This window comes from Balaenoptera ricei, chromosome 8, assembly GCF_028023285.1.
Source record: "Balaenoptera ricei isolate mBalRic1 chromosome 8, mBalRic1.hap2, whole genome shotgun sequence".
Lineage (NCBI taxonomy): Eukaryota > Metazoa > Chordata > Mammalia > Artiodactyla > Balaenopteridae > Balaenoptera > Balaenoptera ricei.
Window position 1 is genome coordinate 14,969,848 of NC_082646.1, and position 13,658 is coordinate 14,983,505.

Below are 13,658 nucleotides of genomic sequence, written 5' to 3' on the forward strand. Positions count from 1 at the left end.
GGCTCAGGTCCTAATTCTGCCACCGACTGGCGATGTGACCTTGGGCAAATCACTTCACCTCCCTGAACCTCAGTTTCCTTATCTCTAAAAGGGGTGAGAAAGGGGAGGAGAGCGGAAAGGTTTCTAAGTTTTAGAAGTGCTTGGTGCAACAGCACAAGTGAGCTTTGAACCCAGGCACAAAAGATCTATACTGTGTACTGGATAATTCCATTCATATGAAGTTAGAGAACTGGAAAAACGAATCTATGGGACAGAAGCTAGAATAGCGGTGACCTAGGGCAGGTGGACTGAGAGGAAAGGGGCCTGAGGAAACTTTCAGGAGGGATGGAAATGTTCTGCAAATGATCTGGGTGGTTGTGATATGGTGTATACGTATGTAAACACTCACTGACTTGGACATTTCAGATGTGTGTACTTTCATGTATATAAATACCTCAGTAATTTTTTCAAAGAAAAACAGTGCTTGGTAGAGGGGAAAACACGCTTTACCAGGTTTCTGCTAATGACCCAGGAGATACCCTCCCCCCTCCCCCTCGCTTCCAGCCTCGTACCCCAGGTGCTGACCAGGGGAGCCCCGGGGGCTGCACACAGAACCAAGGGTTCACTCACTCTCCCCCCACTCCACTCCTTGAGCCGGAACCAGAGCATCCCCTCCCCACCATCCAAGACCAGATGGGCACTGAGGCAATCCACACACAGTGGAGGACAGGGACAGACATGAAAACTGGCCCTTACACCTCTGGAGAGACTGGCAGGGTGGGGCTGACCGCCACCTTCTCCTCGGGCTCCTCGGCCTCGTCCTGCCCAGGGCCCGGCCCCTCGGCCTGGGAGCACTGCTCCTCGCCCCTCTCGTGGGCGGCAGGTGGGCTTGGGATCTCCTCCCTTGACAGCAACAAGGAAGCAACTGTGTTAAAGCCAGAGGAAGGTGAGAGGTGCCGGGTGTACCCCATTCGGGGTCAAAGGTCTGTGATGGGGACGAAGGAGGCAGCGGCCCTGGCAAGACCTGTGGTGTCCCTATCTCAGGTCTCAGATCCCAGCTCCCCTCCCTGCCTCTTCCCGAGCAGTTTACACTGAAGGACCAGAGATCCGCGCCCCAGGTGGGATGCAGAATGGTTACGGCACCGAGGAGAAGCTCTGCACACGGCAGGGGATCCGTGGATACTGCTGACTAAACACGACTGCTGCCCAGCCTCCCCCAGTGACTCATTCCAACCAGATGAGCTCTAAGACCAGCGTCTTCCTCTTGCCAGGGGAACAAACTAGCAAATCTACACCGGCTCTGGAGCAGGCTAGGGAGTGAAGGTCCTCTCAGCTGGCCTCAGGGAAGCCCGGGGCCCTGCACCCAGCAGGGCTCCCCACCGGCTTGCTGAGTGACTAGCGGTGGGATGGCTGCTGGGAAGGAGGGGGCTGGCAGGTGGGCACCGGGAGAAATGGGCCCCCTGGCAGGAACAGCCTAGTCCGGGGTGACAGCAGTCTCTGCCCCGGCCCCTGGCAGGAGGGCAGCTGGGTCAGAAGACACACTTCCTAGTTCCAGAGTTTCTAAGCTCCCCTAATCAGACTGTGCACCCCGACTTTAGCTGTAGGCCAAGGACGAGGAAGAGGCAGATTTCCTAACTCTCCAGCTTGTGTGAAACACTAAGCAGAAACGTCCCTTGCCGCTGCTTAGGCTGCAACCCCGCCCCCTGCTCTCCCCACCTCTCCAGGCCCGCCACGCCCACCCTGGGAGGCTTCCAGCCCACCCTTACCTCTGCAGGGGACCAGGGGGCGCGGGGCTGCCTGCAGAGCCCTCCCCAGGCTCCTCTGCCCCCTTCCGTTCCGGCTGCTCCTCCAGGGGCTGCGGAGGCCCTGCATCCGTGGCCTGGCTGTGAAGGGGGCTCTGGAGCCGCTCCCCACGCAGAAGAGGAGGAGATAACCTGGGCAGAGCAGCAGAGTCAGGGCCTCCGCTCGGAGAGCAGCAGGAGGATTGGGGAGTGGAGTACGGGGACCGAGGTCCATGCCTCCTGCGGGCTGGACCCCAGCCGGGGCCCCACCTCCATGGAGAGCCCACGGAGGCCAAAGCAGCCAGAAAAGCAGGACGAAGGGACTCCCTCCGGAGCTCTCCCTTGGCCTGGACTACACTCAGCCTTCCCAGGTCCCTGGGCTGCATTTGCTTGGCCCAGGAGTGAGAGCTGGGCACGCGCACAGACGTATGCATTCCTGCCATCACTGGGGCCGGGGAGAGTGTGTGTGTGTGTGTGTGTGTTGGGGGCGGGGGGTGGTGATGGAAGAACTGAGCAGAAAAGAGGGAGAAAAAGAGAAGCTAGACTCAAACGGTCAGACTATAGACAACGCATGGAGCTGTAGCTTCAAGTGAGAATGCTGATAGCTTTTCAAGGTCCAAAAAGTAGAATGACCACTCCCTTCCCCTTCCAGGGTGGCAGCCCTTCTCTTATCATGGGCTCAGGCCTGAGAAGCTGGAAGCTCCTGTCTCTCACTCACTCACTCTCTCTCTCTCTCTCTCTCTCTCTCTCTCTCACTCACACACACACACACACACACACACACACACACATACACACACACACACACACACACACAGCCACAGCCATTTCTGTTGTGGTAAGGCCTGGTAAGGTCTGAGCTGCACTACCGACCCTCTAACATGGTCCCCCGGACCTCGAGCAGGCTATCCAGACCTGGCCCACGAGCAGGGACACACAAGGCTTCATCCAATCTGATGAAAAGGACAGAGCCCTGTCCCCACAATAGTGCTATGGGCACAAAGTACCCCCATATGCTCCAGCAGTACCTCCCACTCCTGACTTGGTTTGCGTACACACACACACACACACACACACACACACACACACACACACACAGAGACACGCAGACTTTGCAAGGCCATCCAGTCAGTTCACCATCTGCCTTCAGGCAGGAGCACACTGAAGTATGTAGACCAAAGCCAGGAATTCTGCCCAAGTCCACGCCATCCCAAAGTCCCTGAGGGTGGCCTCCCACGCACTATACCTCTCCGAGCCTCCGGACTTCTTGCTCTGCGGCTCATCTTGGCTGGACTGGCAGGCATTCTTGTCTTCTCTTCCCAACCTCTGGGCCTGTAGGCAAGTAGCAGTGGAAAGTGTATACTTTGGGGGGTTGGGGGGTCTGCACTGGGTCCTTTAATCCTCCAACTGACTCTCATGCCAGGGGGAAAGCACTGCGAGGTGGCTCTTGGTGAGTGAGGACCACTCGGGATGCAGAAGAGAAGGTCATCTACCGCACAGTGAAGGCCCTGGGGCTTTGGCTAAGCCCCCAGGCTCACAGCTGCTCCCAGGGCCAGCCTTGCTGGCCTGGGGAGGATGAGTCAGACACCAAAGCCACTGCAGGCAGAGGCAGAAGCCAGAGGCTGAAGCAGAACACCTAAGAAAAGGAAAATCCTGCCTTCTGCAGCTGGAAACCCCTCACTGCCAGTTGCACAAAGCGGAGCCATCTGTGAACACCCCAGATCCACAGAGGCCCCAGACCACCAGTGCCAGTGATAATCGGGGATGCTCAAATTAAGTGAGCAGGATTGGGCACAGCAGACAAGTGCATTAAAGAGGAAGGACCCTGGAGAGATGGAGACTTGGTGAAATGACAGAGAGCTGTACTCCAGACGAGAAGGGCACTGTGTGGGCACCTGAAGGGAGGAAGACGGGGCGCTCCTTTGCTCCCCCGACACCCAGGTCCCATCAGTAGACAATGATGCCCCCTTCCTAGTCAGGGATTTTACCAGCCAGACAGCGCAAAAATAAAAAAAAAAAAGCCAACCCCAGATCTCATTTTAAAGCTTAGGTGTCTAGGCAAATTTAGCAAGCTGGTGAAAAAGGACTACTCTTGATACATTCACATATTTTCTGCAGGGGTGAGGTCACGTGGGTAGAGTAGGGCAGTCAGCCTGGACTCAACCCTTTGTTCTAGCACCTCCTCCACTACAAAATGGGATAGCATACCACAGCTCACAGGGCTTCTGGTGACGATTAAATGAGATCATGTACATAAAGCCCGACTCCGGCCCAAAAGAAGGCATGCCACAAATACGAGCTCTCCTCACACCCCCTCTCCTCTTCCCCAGCCTGAGGAAAAACAAAACACAAAAGAAACCCAGCGTCGCGGGTGTCAGTCCCCATCCTAGGGCCTGCACTCCTTCTGTCACGCTGACAGGAGCCCTGTCTGTTCCGGGACACGAGGGTTAACAGGAGAGGTGGGGCAGGAGATGGCTCACTCCATCTTCCCCAGTAGGGCTCCGGCCAGGCTGGCACACCTCCGTGTCCCCAGCCCCATGCCCCCAGCCCCCCACACCTCTCCACTGGCAGCCTGAGCCCCGGCAGCTGTGGCCGACTCTGCCATCTGGATGGGTCTGAACTACAAGCCAGCTCCCCCAAATTACATTAAAAATAGCAATGTTGCCTGGGAGTGCCTCCTGGTGCCCGCAGCAGAAGGGCTCCCTGCCAGCGCTGCCACTCCTAATCGCATCAGCCGGGCAGAGCCCGCAGACAATGGCGGGGCGGGCCGCCCTTCTCCCACCCCACCGCCTTCCCTTCCAGAGCTCAACTCACAACTCGTCTTCCCTACAATTCACAACAAGCTCAGCAGACAGCTCCCCCTCTCTCTTTTCAAGGAAAAACAAAAACAAAAACAATCACACAGGCCAGTCTAGTTCACAAACTAAAATATAAGACGGGTAACAAAGTGCAGTGATTGTAATAAATATCGGGGGACTGAGCCCTGAATCAGAAAGGACAAGCTACAGACAAGGCCTGTCTATTTCCTTCTTATTTCACCTTCCATATTTCTGCTAGAAACTCAACTAGCCCCCAGCTAGAGAATAAGGGACACCTTGGGTAAGTACCCAGACAGAGGTCCTTTGAGCAGAGTTTTTACCTGCTCCCTAGACATTTTTGCCCCAGAAAGGGAGTCAAAGGAACCAGACAAAGAAATCAGGCATATCGGCACTCTTCAGAAAGGGGAGACACAAGCACACTCTAAGCCTCCGGCCTAAGACTGCTCAAGACACCACTTCCCCAACCTAAACTCAGCTCCGGGGTTTTGGTTTTTCTTTATCATGCAGTCCTCAGTTTAATAAATCCCAGTAAGTCACAGCGCATTCATAAAGCAGAATGCTATGCAACCAATAAAAGGAGTAGGGCAGATCTGAAATAGCACAGAAATAAGTTAAGGGTCTATTCTCGAATTTGAAGAGCATATTGCCAAGCAGTTTTTATAGCACAGTTCCAATTTCTGTGGGGAAAAAAAAGATTAACAAATAGAAAATAAATACATGCTTATATGTGTACAGAAAATTTTCTGGAAAGGCACATGAAAAATGTTAATGGAAACTAACAGTCCCGACCTGCGGGAGGGAGTAAGGCTGCAGGAAGCAGAAGACTTTGACCTTCTGTATTATTTGAAATAATTGTATGGTCATTTTTTGTAACCTATTATAAAACTCATCATGTTTGTAATTCATTATAATCATTATCTTGACCGTGGTGGTGATTTGAAAGGTGTATACATATGGTAAAACTTATCAAATGGTACCATTTATACGTGTCCAGTTTATTTATGTCAATTAGATCTCAATAAAGATGCATCAAAAATGTTTAAGTGAACAAAAATTAATTTACCTCAGTTCTAAGCCTCTGCACTGGCCCTGGCCTTGAGAGAGATCCAGAGAATATGGAAAATGGACAAGTGCCCCCCCGGAAAGACAAAGGGGACTGTACCTATGGTTCTGTCCGTCCCACAAAGAGGCTGTTTCTTGTCCCTCCAGCTCCACCTCCCTGCTCAGCCCCTCCATGCCCTGAAGTGAGAGGCGGACACAATCTCGCAAGGGGCTCCACGCGGTCAGCCAACCTGAGCACCCAGCACTGCTCTACACTGGTCATGAGATACAGCTTATGGCCCCCTCTGCCAGGGCGGCTGCCTCAGAGGGTGCCTCCTGAGAACCAAATGCAAGCCAGGCCCTGCTACTGCTTTATACCAAGTGGCATGGCCCAAAAAGAGGCTGCTCGCCTCATGAGGTCTTAGGCAGGACCTAGAAATCTGTCTTTTTTAAAGCCCCCCAAGTATTCTAATACTGGCCAGATTTTGGAGACAGAGCAATGGAAATTCACCTTGCCCGGCCAACTCAGTAAGGTGCCTCACAAATCACCTGCTCCAAACCCTTCCTGACAAACACCACCTGGCCTTGCCTGTGCCTTTAAAGACCTCCAGTGCTGCAAACGGTGGGGACCAAGGTCCAGCAGAACCAAGAAGAACACGTCAGGCACAAATGCAATCGACCTTGTAACTCTATCCTGTCTCAGGACTCGCTTCACTAAGGGCACCCAGGCCTGATTCACATTAAATACCTTGTTTGTTTCACCCAAACCAGATGCCCGCTCAAACTTGCAAAGACCACATGTCAGAATCTCTCTCCTCTCAACAACCCTACAGAGGAGGCAAAAATGATCTTGGCTTCAAGCTCCTTAAGGACAGGGTCTGTGTCTGAGCTTACATCTGGCAGGGGAGACAAAGAACCATAAAACAAAAGAAGCAGCACTAAGGGAAGCAAAGGGAAGGAACGATAAATCGTGCTTGGAGGAGGTGACGTCAGAGGTGGACCTCCAAGACCAAGAAAGAGCTTGCCGGGACAGAAGGAAAAGCAGCCCAGCAGGCAGAGTGGTGAAGCAGGTGGACGGTGCGGCCCCAGGGGAATGGCGAGTGGTGGGCACAGCCGGGGCACGGGAGGTGGGCTGAGAATGAGGCTGCAGAGGTTGGATGGGCCAGGTTGGGAGGTGCCTTGAAACCCACAAACTACACAGTGCTTTGCACGGGAGCAAGTGGTCGGCCCTCAGCTGCTAAGTGACTGGATAAACAGATAAATATACAGGGGTGGAGGACACGGAATGACTTAATTCACGGCAGCAACAGAGCATGTATGTCGGAAGCCCCATCACAGGCACAGTCAGGGCCTTGCCTTAAGGAATCAGAAGGGAGAGAACTCCCAGAAATGCACCCTGGGATGGGCAGGACTCAGCTCTTGATTATCTTCAAAAGTGAGGCTCCAGCCCAGCCCTAGAGAGACTCACCTCCCAGCGGGCTCCATCTAGGACAGAGGAGAGCATGTCCACATCCAGCAGGTGCTCCGAGATCCGGCTGTGGAAACCCAAGTCCTGGAGATGGTAGAGACGGGGAGGTCAGCTCTCCTCTGTCATGCTCAGCACCCACCAAGGATACAGGGCCTCTCCTCCACCCCCACCTTCACAGAAAGATGCCTACTACATGCCAGGCACTGTACCAAGCACTCCGACAGCTACTCATTAATTTCACCTTCAAAATTAACACTGCGACTGCATGGAAAGGTATGTGGCAAAGCAAGTATGGTAAACTGTTCACTGTAGACTCTAGGTGGTGAGTATGAGGCTATTTGCTGTAAAAGTCTTTTAATTTTTCAGTATGTTTGAAATTTTTCATAATCAAATTACAGGGAAAAAAGTAACCCTATGAGACTGATCCTCTTATTCTTATCTCACGGAGGAAGCAGTTTGAGAGTCCAAGTAATTTGTCCAAGGTCACGCATCTGGTAAGCAATAGGGCTGGGGGTCAGAAGTGCCCTGGGCCGACTCCAAAGCCCAAGCTCTTTGTGTGACATGGGCTGCAAAGCATGTCACTTTCCAGCTGTCTCTCCCTCCTGGTGCCCAACCAGGAGGCCAAAGTGCCCAGAAGCCCTATGGGCAGCTTGGACACCAGGGCCTGCCAGGCTCCACCCAGCTGGTTCCTTCCCCTTCCCATACAGGTGTCCCTCTGGACAATGGGGATGAATTAGCGCCACTTCCTCCACCAGCTTCTCTTTGGGATGGGCAGCAAGTGCCCACACAGGTGCCAGCTCCCCGCTGCCCTTTGGCTGCCGCAGAGCCACGAGCCCGCCCCCTCCGAGCCCAAGATCCCCACTGGGCTAGGTGACGGACGGCTACCTGACAGCACGCTAACAGGGACAGTTCTGTCATCAGCCCTGATAAATGGCAGGATGCCCAGCCAAGGTCTGGTCCTGCTGTCTGGGGCCTCCTCCACCCGCTCCCATAGAGAAGAAAAATGCCGATGGGCAGCCCGTTTCTCCACACAGTGACTCCGTTAGCAGGGCCAGGGCCCTTGCTTCAGAGAGTTCTGTGACACGGTGATTCTTCATGACGGCTTTTGCCAACAAGGACTTTGCCTCCCATTCCTAGCTTGTGGGTTTTCTTTGCTGATGACATTTTCCTTTCGGCGTGAGTTCTACTCCACTCAGTGCAGCTGCCATCTGGCTCCTAAGCCCGTGGCTCAGTGAGGGGCTTGAGCACACAGCCTCCTGATTCCTCTGTACCCCCTCGTATCATTACTGTTCATCCCTGACCCTCTCCCACTAATCCCTTCCCTTTGATCTGTCTCCTCCAAACAGATGGAGCGTGGTTTCTGGAAAAAGTGCTCTGCCAAAAAGCACCCCGAACTCCTCCCCACAGATACAAACCTGGCAAGTGAAGCCAGGCTACAGCAGGCTGGGTGGAAGGACTGGGACAAAGCAACCATGCATGTTGGCATTCCAGGACGAAGTCTTAACTTTGGAAATGATACCACACCACAGCATCCTTCCTGGTCAGAGCCTGAGAGCCTGAGGACTGGTCCTCACCATGGCTCGGTGATTCCATAAACACACACACACACAGTCTCTAACCTCCTAGGTTCACGTAATGCTCCTGCTAGAGCCCAGAGGCAATGATCTCATATGATCTCACAGGCAATTCACACAGCAGTAATAGTAATAACAGCTATGTTTGTTTAATGTTTATATGCTAATGTTTTATACTCTTTACCCCACTTTCTTCTCACAACAAACCTATAAAGTAGGTAGTGTTATCCTCAGTACGTAGGGCTGAGAAAATGGAGCTAGACAAGACCCAAGTTTGAGTCCTAACTTCCCCGCTTACAAGCTGTGAGATGCTCAGCGAATCACTTAAACACAGGACCTCGGAAACCCACGCTCTTCACCACCACTCTGCTGCCCCCCATCTCAGACTCACCAGGCCAAGAAAGGACTTGGGGTCAGAAGCAGTGGAGTCTGAGGGCTGTAGTTCCTTCATGTGTTCACTGATCTCCGACCCCTGGGGAGACAGACCCACAGAGGAGTCACCGGAGCAGAGGACAGAGGGTCGTGATGACTCTCCACGGTGCCAACACAGGGCTGAACCCAAACCGAAAGCCACCTCTTCTGGAAAACCTGAAAGAGGCCTGTGGACCCTCCCATTCTCTCTGGACCCCTGCCCCCGGCCCACTCAGGCTGGGCAGCCCCGCTGAGTATGGGCAACACTCTTTACACTTGGAAGGAGGGCCAAGTGAAGCAGAGTGGGAGATGGTTAGAAAGTAGGCAGTGGGGAAGTTTGATGCGATCCTAGGAAAACAGAATGAGAGTATCTTTTCCAGGAAGTAGCTAAAAACTCTTTAAATGAATTCCCTCACCATCCACCCGGAGGAAGGGCGGGACTAAGGGCTGGAAAATAAAGATGCCAAATGCTTTCACAACTGGGTCCTACTTCTATCCATCCGGGTCACTGGCCTGATCTTACCAAGCAAGACTCCCGCGTCTTGGGTTGTTCAAAGGAGCCAGAGAGACCAATGAAGAGTCTTCTTGTAACCTAACTGACCAATGCCGGGGCAGGACACTCCCAAACATCCCCCCACTCCCCTCAGCTGGCTCCTCCCTCTGCAGGAACACAGGCTGCAACCATGACTGACCCCAAACTGATGTCAAGAGGTAGGAGGGGGAGGCAGGAAATGGCAAGAGGAAGTAAGTGGGAGACCAGAGGAACAGGAATATCCCAGGAGGTGCCAACGGAAAAGCAAATTTCTGCTCTGAATTTCTAGTGCCAGCAGGTTTGGAGTTTCATTCAGGATTTTACTGCCTGCTGGGTCTGGGCATATTTGTCACAATTAAGGGTTCTGGCTGATGTTGACGGCCCATTGCCGGGCCTGCAAATGCAGCTCCTGACTCAGTAATAAAGATGAAGGGAGAGGAACGTGCACAGGGCACGAGAGAGCAGCAGAGGGCTGCAGCCAGCAACTGCCCATGGGACAAAGTGACTTACTTCGCTCGCCTCTGATCTGCTCTCTTTCGGGACGGAAGCCTCCTTCTTTGGCTCCTTTGCTGCCTCTTCCTTCCGGGAACCCTCCTCTCTTGCATCCACCGGGTCCTCTGGTGCCTCTTTTTTGTTGGCTTTGGCAGGCTGATTGCCCATGGAGTCGCCCCCGGGGTCCGCCACACTCCTGGACATCCCGGGATCATTCTTATCGTTCTTTTCTTTTTCTGGGAGCCACCTTGCCCCTCTTCCCTGTTGCCCTTGGCCATCGGCACTGCTCAGGCTGCTATCTGCACCTTGGCTGAAGAGCTTGCCAGGCGTAGGGGGGCTGGCAGCACCGGAATCCAGAGAAATGTCCTTCTTCTCCTCTGGCTGGCTTGTTCTTGGAGATTCCTAGGGAGCAGAAGACCGTGTCAGAAAGGAAGACGTCAGGAATTAATAAAAGGGTTTAGAGACTTGCTACAAGACGGAGCTGCCATTCCTTGACGCCTACAGTTCTGAAACCAATGGCTATCCCACACCTCAAAAGCTTTTAAAAACACAGATTCCTGGGGCTTCCCTGGTGGCGCAGTGGCAGAGAATCTGCCTGCCAATGCAGGGGACATGGGTTCGAGCCCTGGTCTGGGAAGATCCCACATGCCACGGAGCGACTAAGCCCGTGAGCCACAGCTACTGAGCCTGCGCGTCTGGAGCCTGTGCTCCGCAACAAGAGAGGCCGCGACAGTGAGAGGCCCGCGCACAGCGATGAAGAGTGGCCCCTGCTCGCCGCAACTAGAGAAAGCCCTCGCACAGAAACAAAGACCCAACACAGCCAAAAATAAATAAATAAATAAATAAATTTTAAAAAAAAACACAACAACACAGATTCCTGGCTCCAGCCCAGCTCCACTGACTCTGAAATTCTATGGTGATCTGAATACACCCAACCTGACCCCTGTCCACCGAGGAGCTTGGAATCCAGTGCACTGCACTATACAACTCTGTCACCACCCATCACATTCTCGAGTAATAAATCTGGCTCATTCCAGTCCCATTAGCCAAACCATAAGATGGCAGGCTCAGAAGTCAATATTTGTTTACGATGATGATGACGGAGAACCGCATGAGAGAAAAGTACCAAAGTCCAGAGTTTTCATTTTTAAAAGGCAGCAGGGAAGAAGTTTCAGGAGGGTACCCTTCTTGCACAGCAATGAGGGTAGCTCTCTCCCTATAGCCTCCCCCTTAGGGAGGCTGCATAAGCAGCCCTGGAGCCAGGCGCCTCTGTCGGAGGACCATCAAGTGAGTCCTCTGGGCAGCAAGTGCCAGATGGGGTGAGGTGTGTAGAAGACTGACTGGGGGAAATGCCCATGAGGATACGGGAGGTGGGGAGAGGCTTGGGAACACAGGTCTGAGACCTGTGACAGGGGAGAGGGAAGGAGGGGGTTTGAGTAGGAGAGCCTCAGGCCACAGCACAGTTCTGAAAGGGTCTCAGCCCCATGGACAGTCCTGCAGCCGTCGGGCAGAAATGGCCCTGCTCCGGGGCCCGTTGCACCCCATCCATTCCATCAACAAGCCTGGCCTTGGCACGAGCCGGGGTGGATCAAAGGTTCAACAGCTGCAGGCCGTTAATCCCCCAAGGTCCCCTCTGCAGGGTCTCTTGAAAGGAGATGGGAGCAGTGCACCCCTACAGCTGCCCACCCTGCTCCTCGCTCACAAACCCCATGGTAAAGACCAGGAAAATCCTTTAGAGCTACCACAAGAGAAAAAGGAACTCCTCCCTTGGAAATACAGCCAGCGATCTCTCCTAGGCTCAAGCAGAGAAGCCTTCTTCCCAGAAAACATCTGTGCTAAACTTGGGCTGCCAGCGTGAACAACTTCTTGGCAGGGATTTTTGAGACTTCCTGAAGCCTGACCCTGGACACTCCAACAAGAAGCATGATGACTAGAGTCCAGAGGGCCACGGAAAAGCCCCAAACACGCCATTCACCCATGCTGTCTGCCTGTTAAAGGATCCGCGGAACCCAAAGCCATGACCGTCCACTGCAGGTCTGGCAGCCGACTGACAAGCCCACCCAAACTTTCCAAGGATGGTGAAGAGAGGCAGGAAAGCAGAGCACTTCAGAGCCGGACTTCGGAGATAGGACACCCAGGCTCAAATCTTGGCTCCGTGCTTACAGGGACCCTAGGCAAACTGTTTAACTTTTCTGGGCCTCAGTTTCTTCCTCTAAAATACGGGGGTATAGTAGGGCCTATCTCATAGGATTGTTGGGAAGATTAAATAAGTTAACACTCATTGAGTGAGTAAAGAACAGAGAACTGCGCCTGGCACACCGTAAGCGCTCCATAAACGCTAACTCATGTTTTATGATGAGACCCACAAGTTCATTCACCGAGCACCTTCTATGAGCCAAACCCCACCGTGGCGACCTAAATAGGAAGATAGATCCTGCCCTCGAGGAATTCAGCTGAGAATGGAGAAAAGTGAAACATCCCAGGTGGCCCCGGCTATGAGCCTTTACTGCCCAAAGCAAAGGGCACCGGACACGGTGGTGACGCTGTGGTCAGCACCACGCCTGTCCCAGGGTGAAAAGCAGAGGCTGAACAGAGAAGGGGTGGGCTTCCCTCATGCCCTGGCAGCACAAAGGCAGGGTGCCCTCCGGTGCTGCCCCCCCTCCTGACACGCTAACTGTGGTGTGGAGGAAGCCTTCACGGTCACTGGGTGCAGAGGGGCCAGGATGAGCTCCTCCTCTTTGAGAGGCATCTTCAGGGCGAGGCCAGGCCTCCTCACCTCGGTGTCCCCACAGCAGCCGGCTCTCAGCAGTGGCCAGCACGCAATGACTGGTCTGTGGGGCTCCTGGACGCCAAGAAGGATGTGGGAGTGTCTCGGGGGGAGTGAGGGGGTCTGACTCAGCAAGCACAGCCAAGCCACCCCGGCCGTGCTCATCTCATGATGAAAGAAAGGCAACAGACCTTGGATTAGGGGACAGAGGAGGTGTCGGACCACCAGTTCACATCTCCTCACACGGCCCATAGCCCTTCTCACCCAGCCCAGCCCTGCTTGCTCCTCCGAGGTCATCTCCAGACACAAACATCCTGCCTGTGAACAAACATTACGCCACTTCCCTGCCCTGCCGTGCGCGTTCTTAATACACACACAATCTACCCTGACAAGCTCCCACTGGTTCTCACAGTATCGCCTCTTCCAGGAAGCCTTCCTGAGATCAGCCTTCCTCATCCTCTTTCACAACAACTACTGTCTTATAACTGCTGACTTCCTTGCCTGTTGCCCTCACCAAATCAGCTCCCTATTATCCTCAGTGTCTAGTTTCTGGCACATAATAGGTGCTCAGTCAATGCTTGTTGACTGAATATTAAAAATGATTAAGTGGGTCAATGCAGATATAGGAGTTCCTACTCTGTAAAATGGAGATGTGACATCTATTTTACAAAATTATACAGGGATTAGACTAGTATTTGTTATAGTGCTTATGAAATGGAAAATAGCTAAACAAATGTTAACTATTAATATTCAAGATGATGGAAAAACAAGTAACCTATCAAAAATCAGAGGAC

The 13,658-nt window shown here is 53.3% G+C and overlaps 1 protein-coding gene across 19 annotated transcripts in view; it reads right to left on the reverse strand.

The window, feature by feature from the left end:
* CEP164 (centrosomal protein 164) overlaps window positions 1-13,658 on the reverse strand; it is a 71,076-nt gene that overhangs the window by 19,236 nt on the left and 38,182 nt on the right. For 16 of the 19 annotated variants that reach the window (XM_059930320.1, XM_059930319.1, XM_059930316.1 and 13 more), the window contains 6 exons: window positions 10,116-10,499; window positions 9,054-9,134; window positions 7,089-7,172; window positions 3,007-3,092; window positions 1,746-1,913; window positions 736-882 (listed from right to left, as the gene is read on the reverse strand). In XM_059930320.1, coding sequence (XP_059786303.1) covers window positions 736-882; window positions 1,746-1,913; window positions 3,007-3,092; window positions 7,089-7,172; window positions 9,054-9,134; window positions 10,116-10,499 — 950 coding nt within the window. The remainder of the gene's footprint in view (window positions 1-735; window positions 883-1,745; window positions 1,914-3,006; window positions 3,093-7,088; window positions 7,173-9,053; window positions 9,135-10,115; window positions 10,500-13,658) is intronic. The other 3 variants (XM_059930331.1, XM_059930327.1, XM_059930328.1) reach the window with 2 other exon arrangements.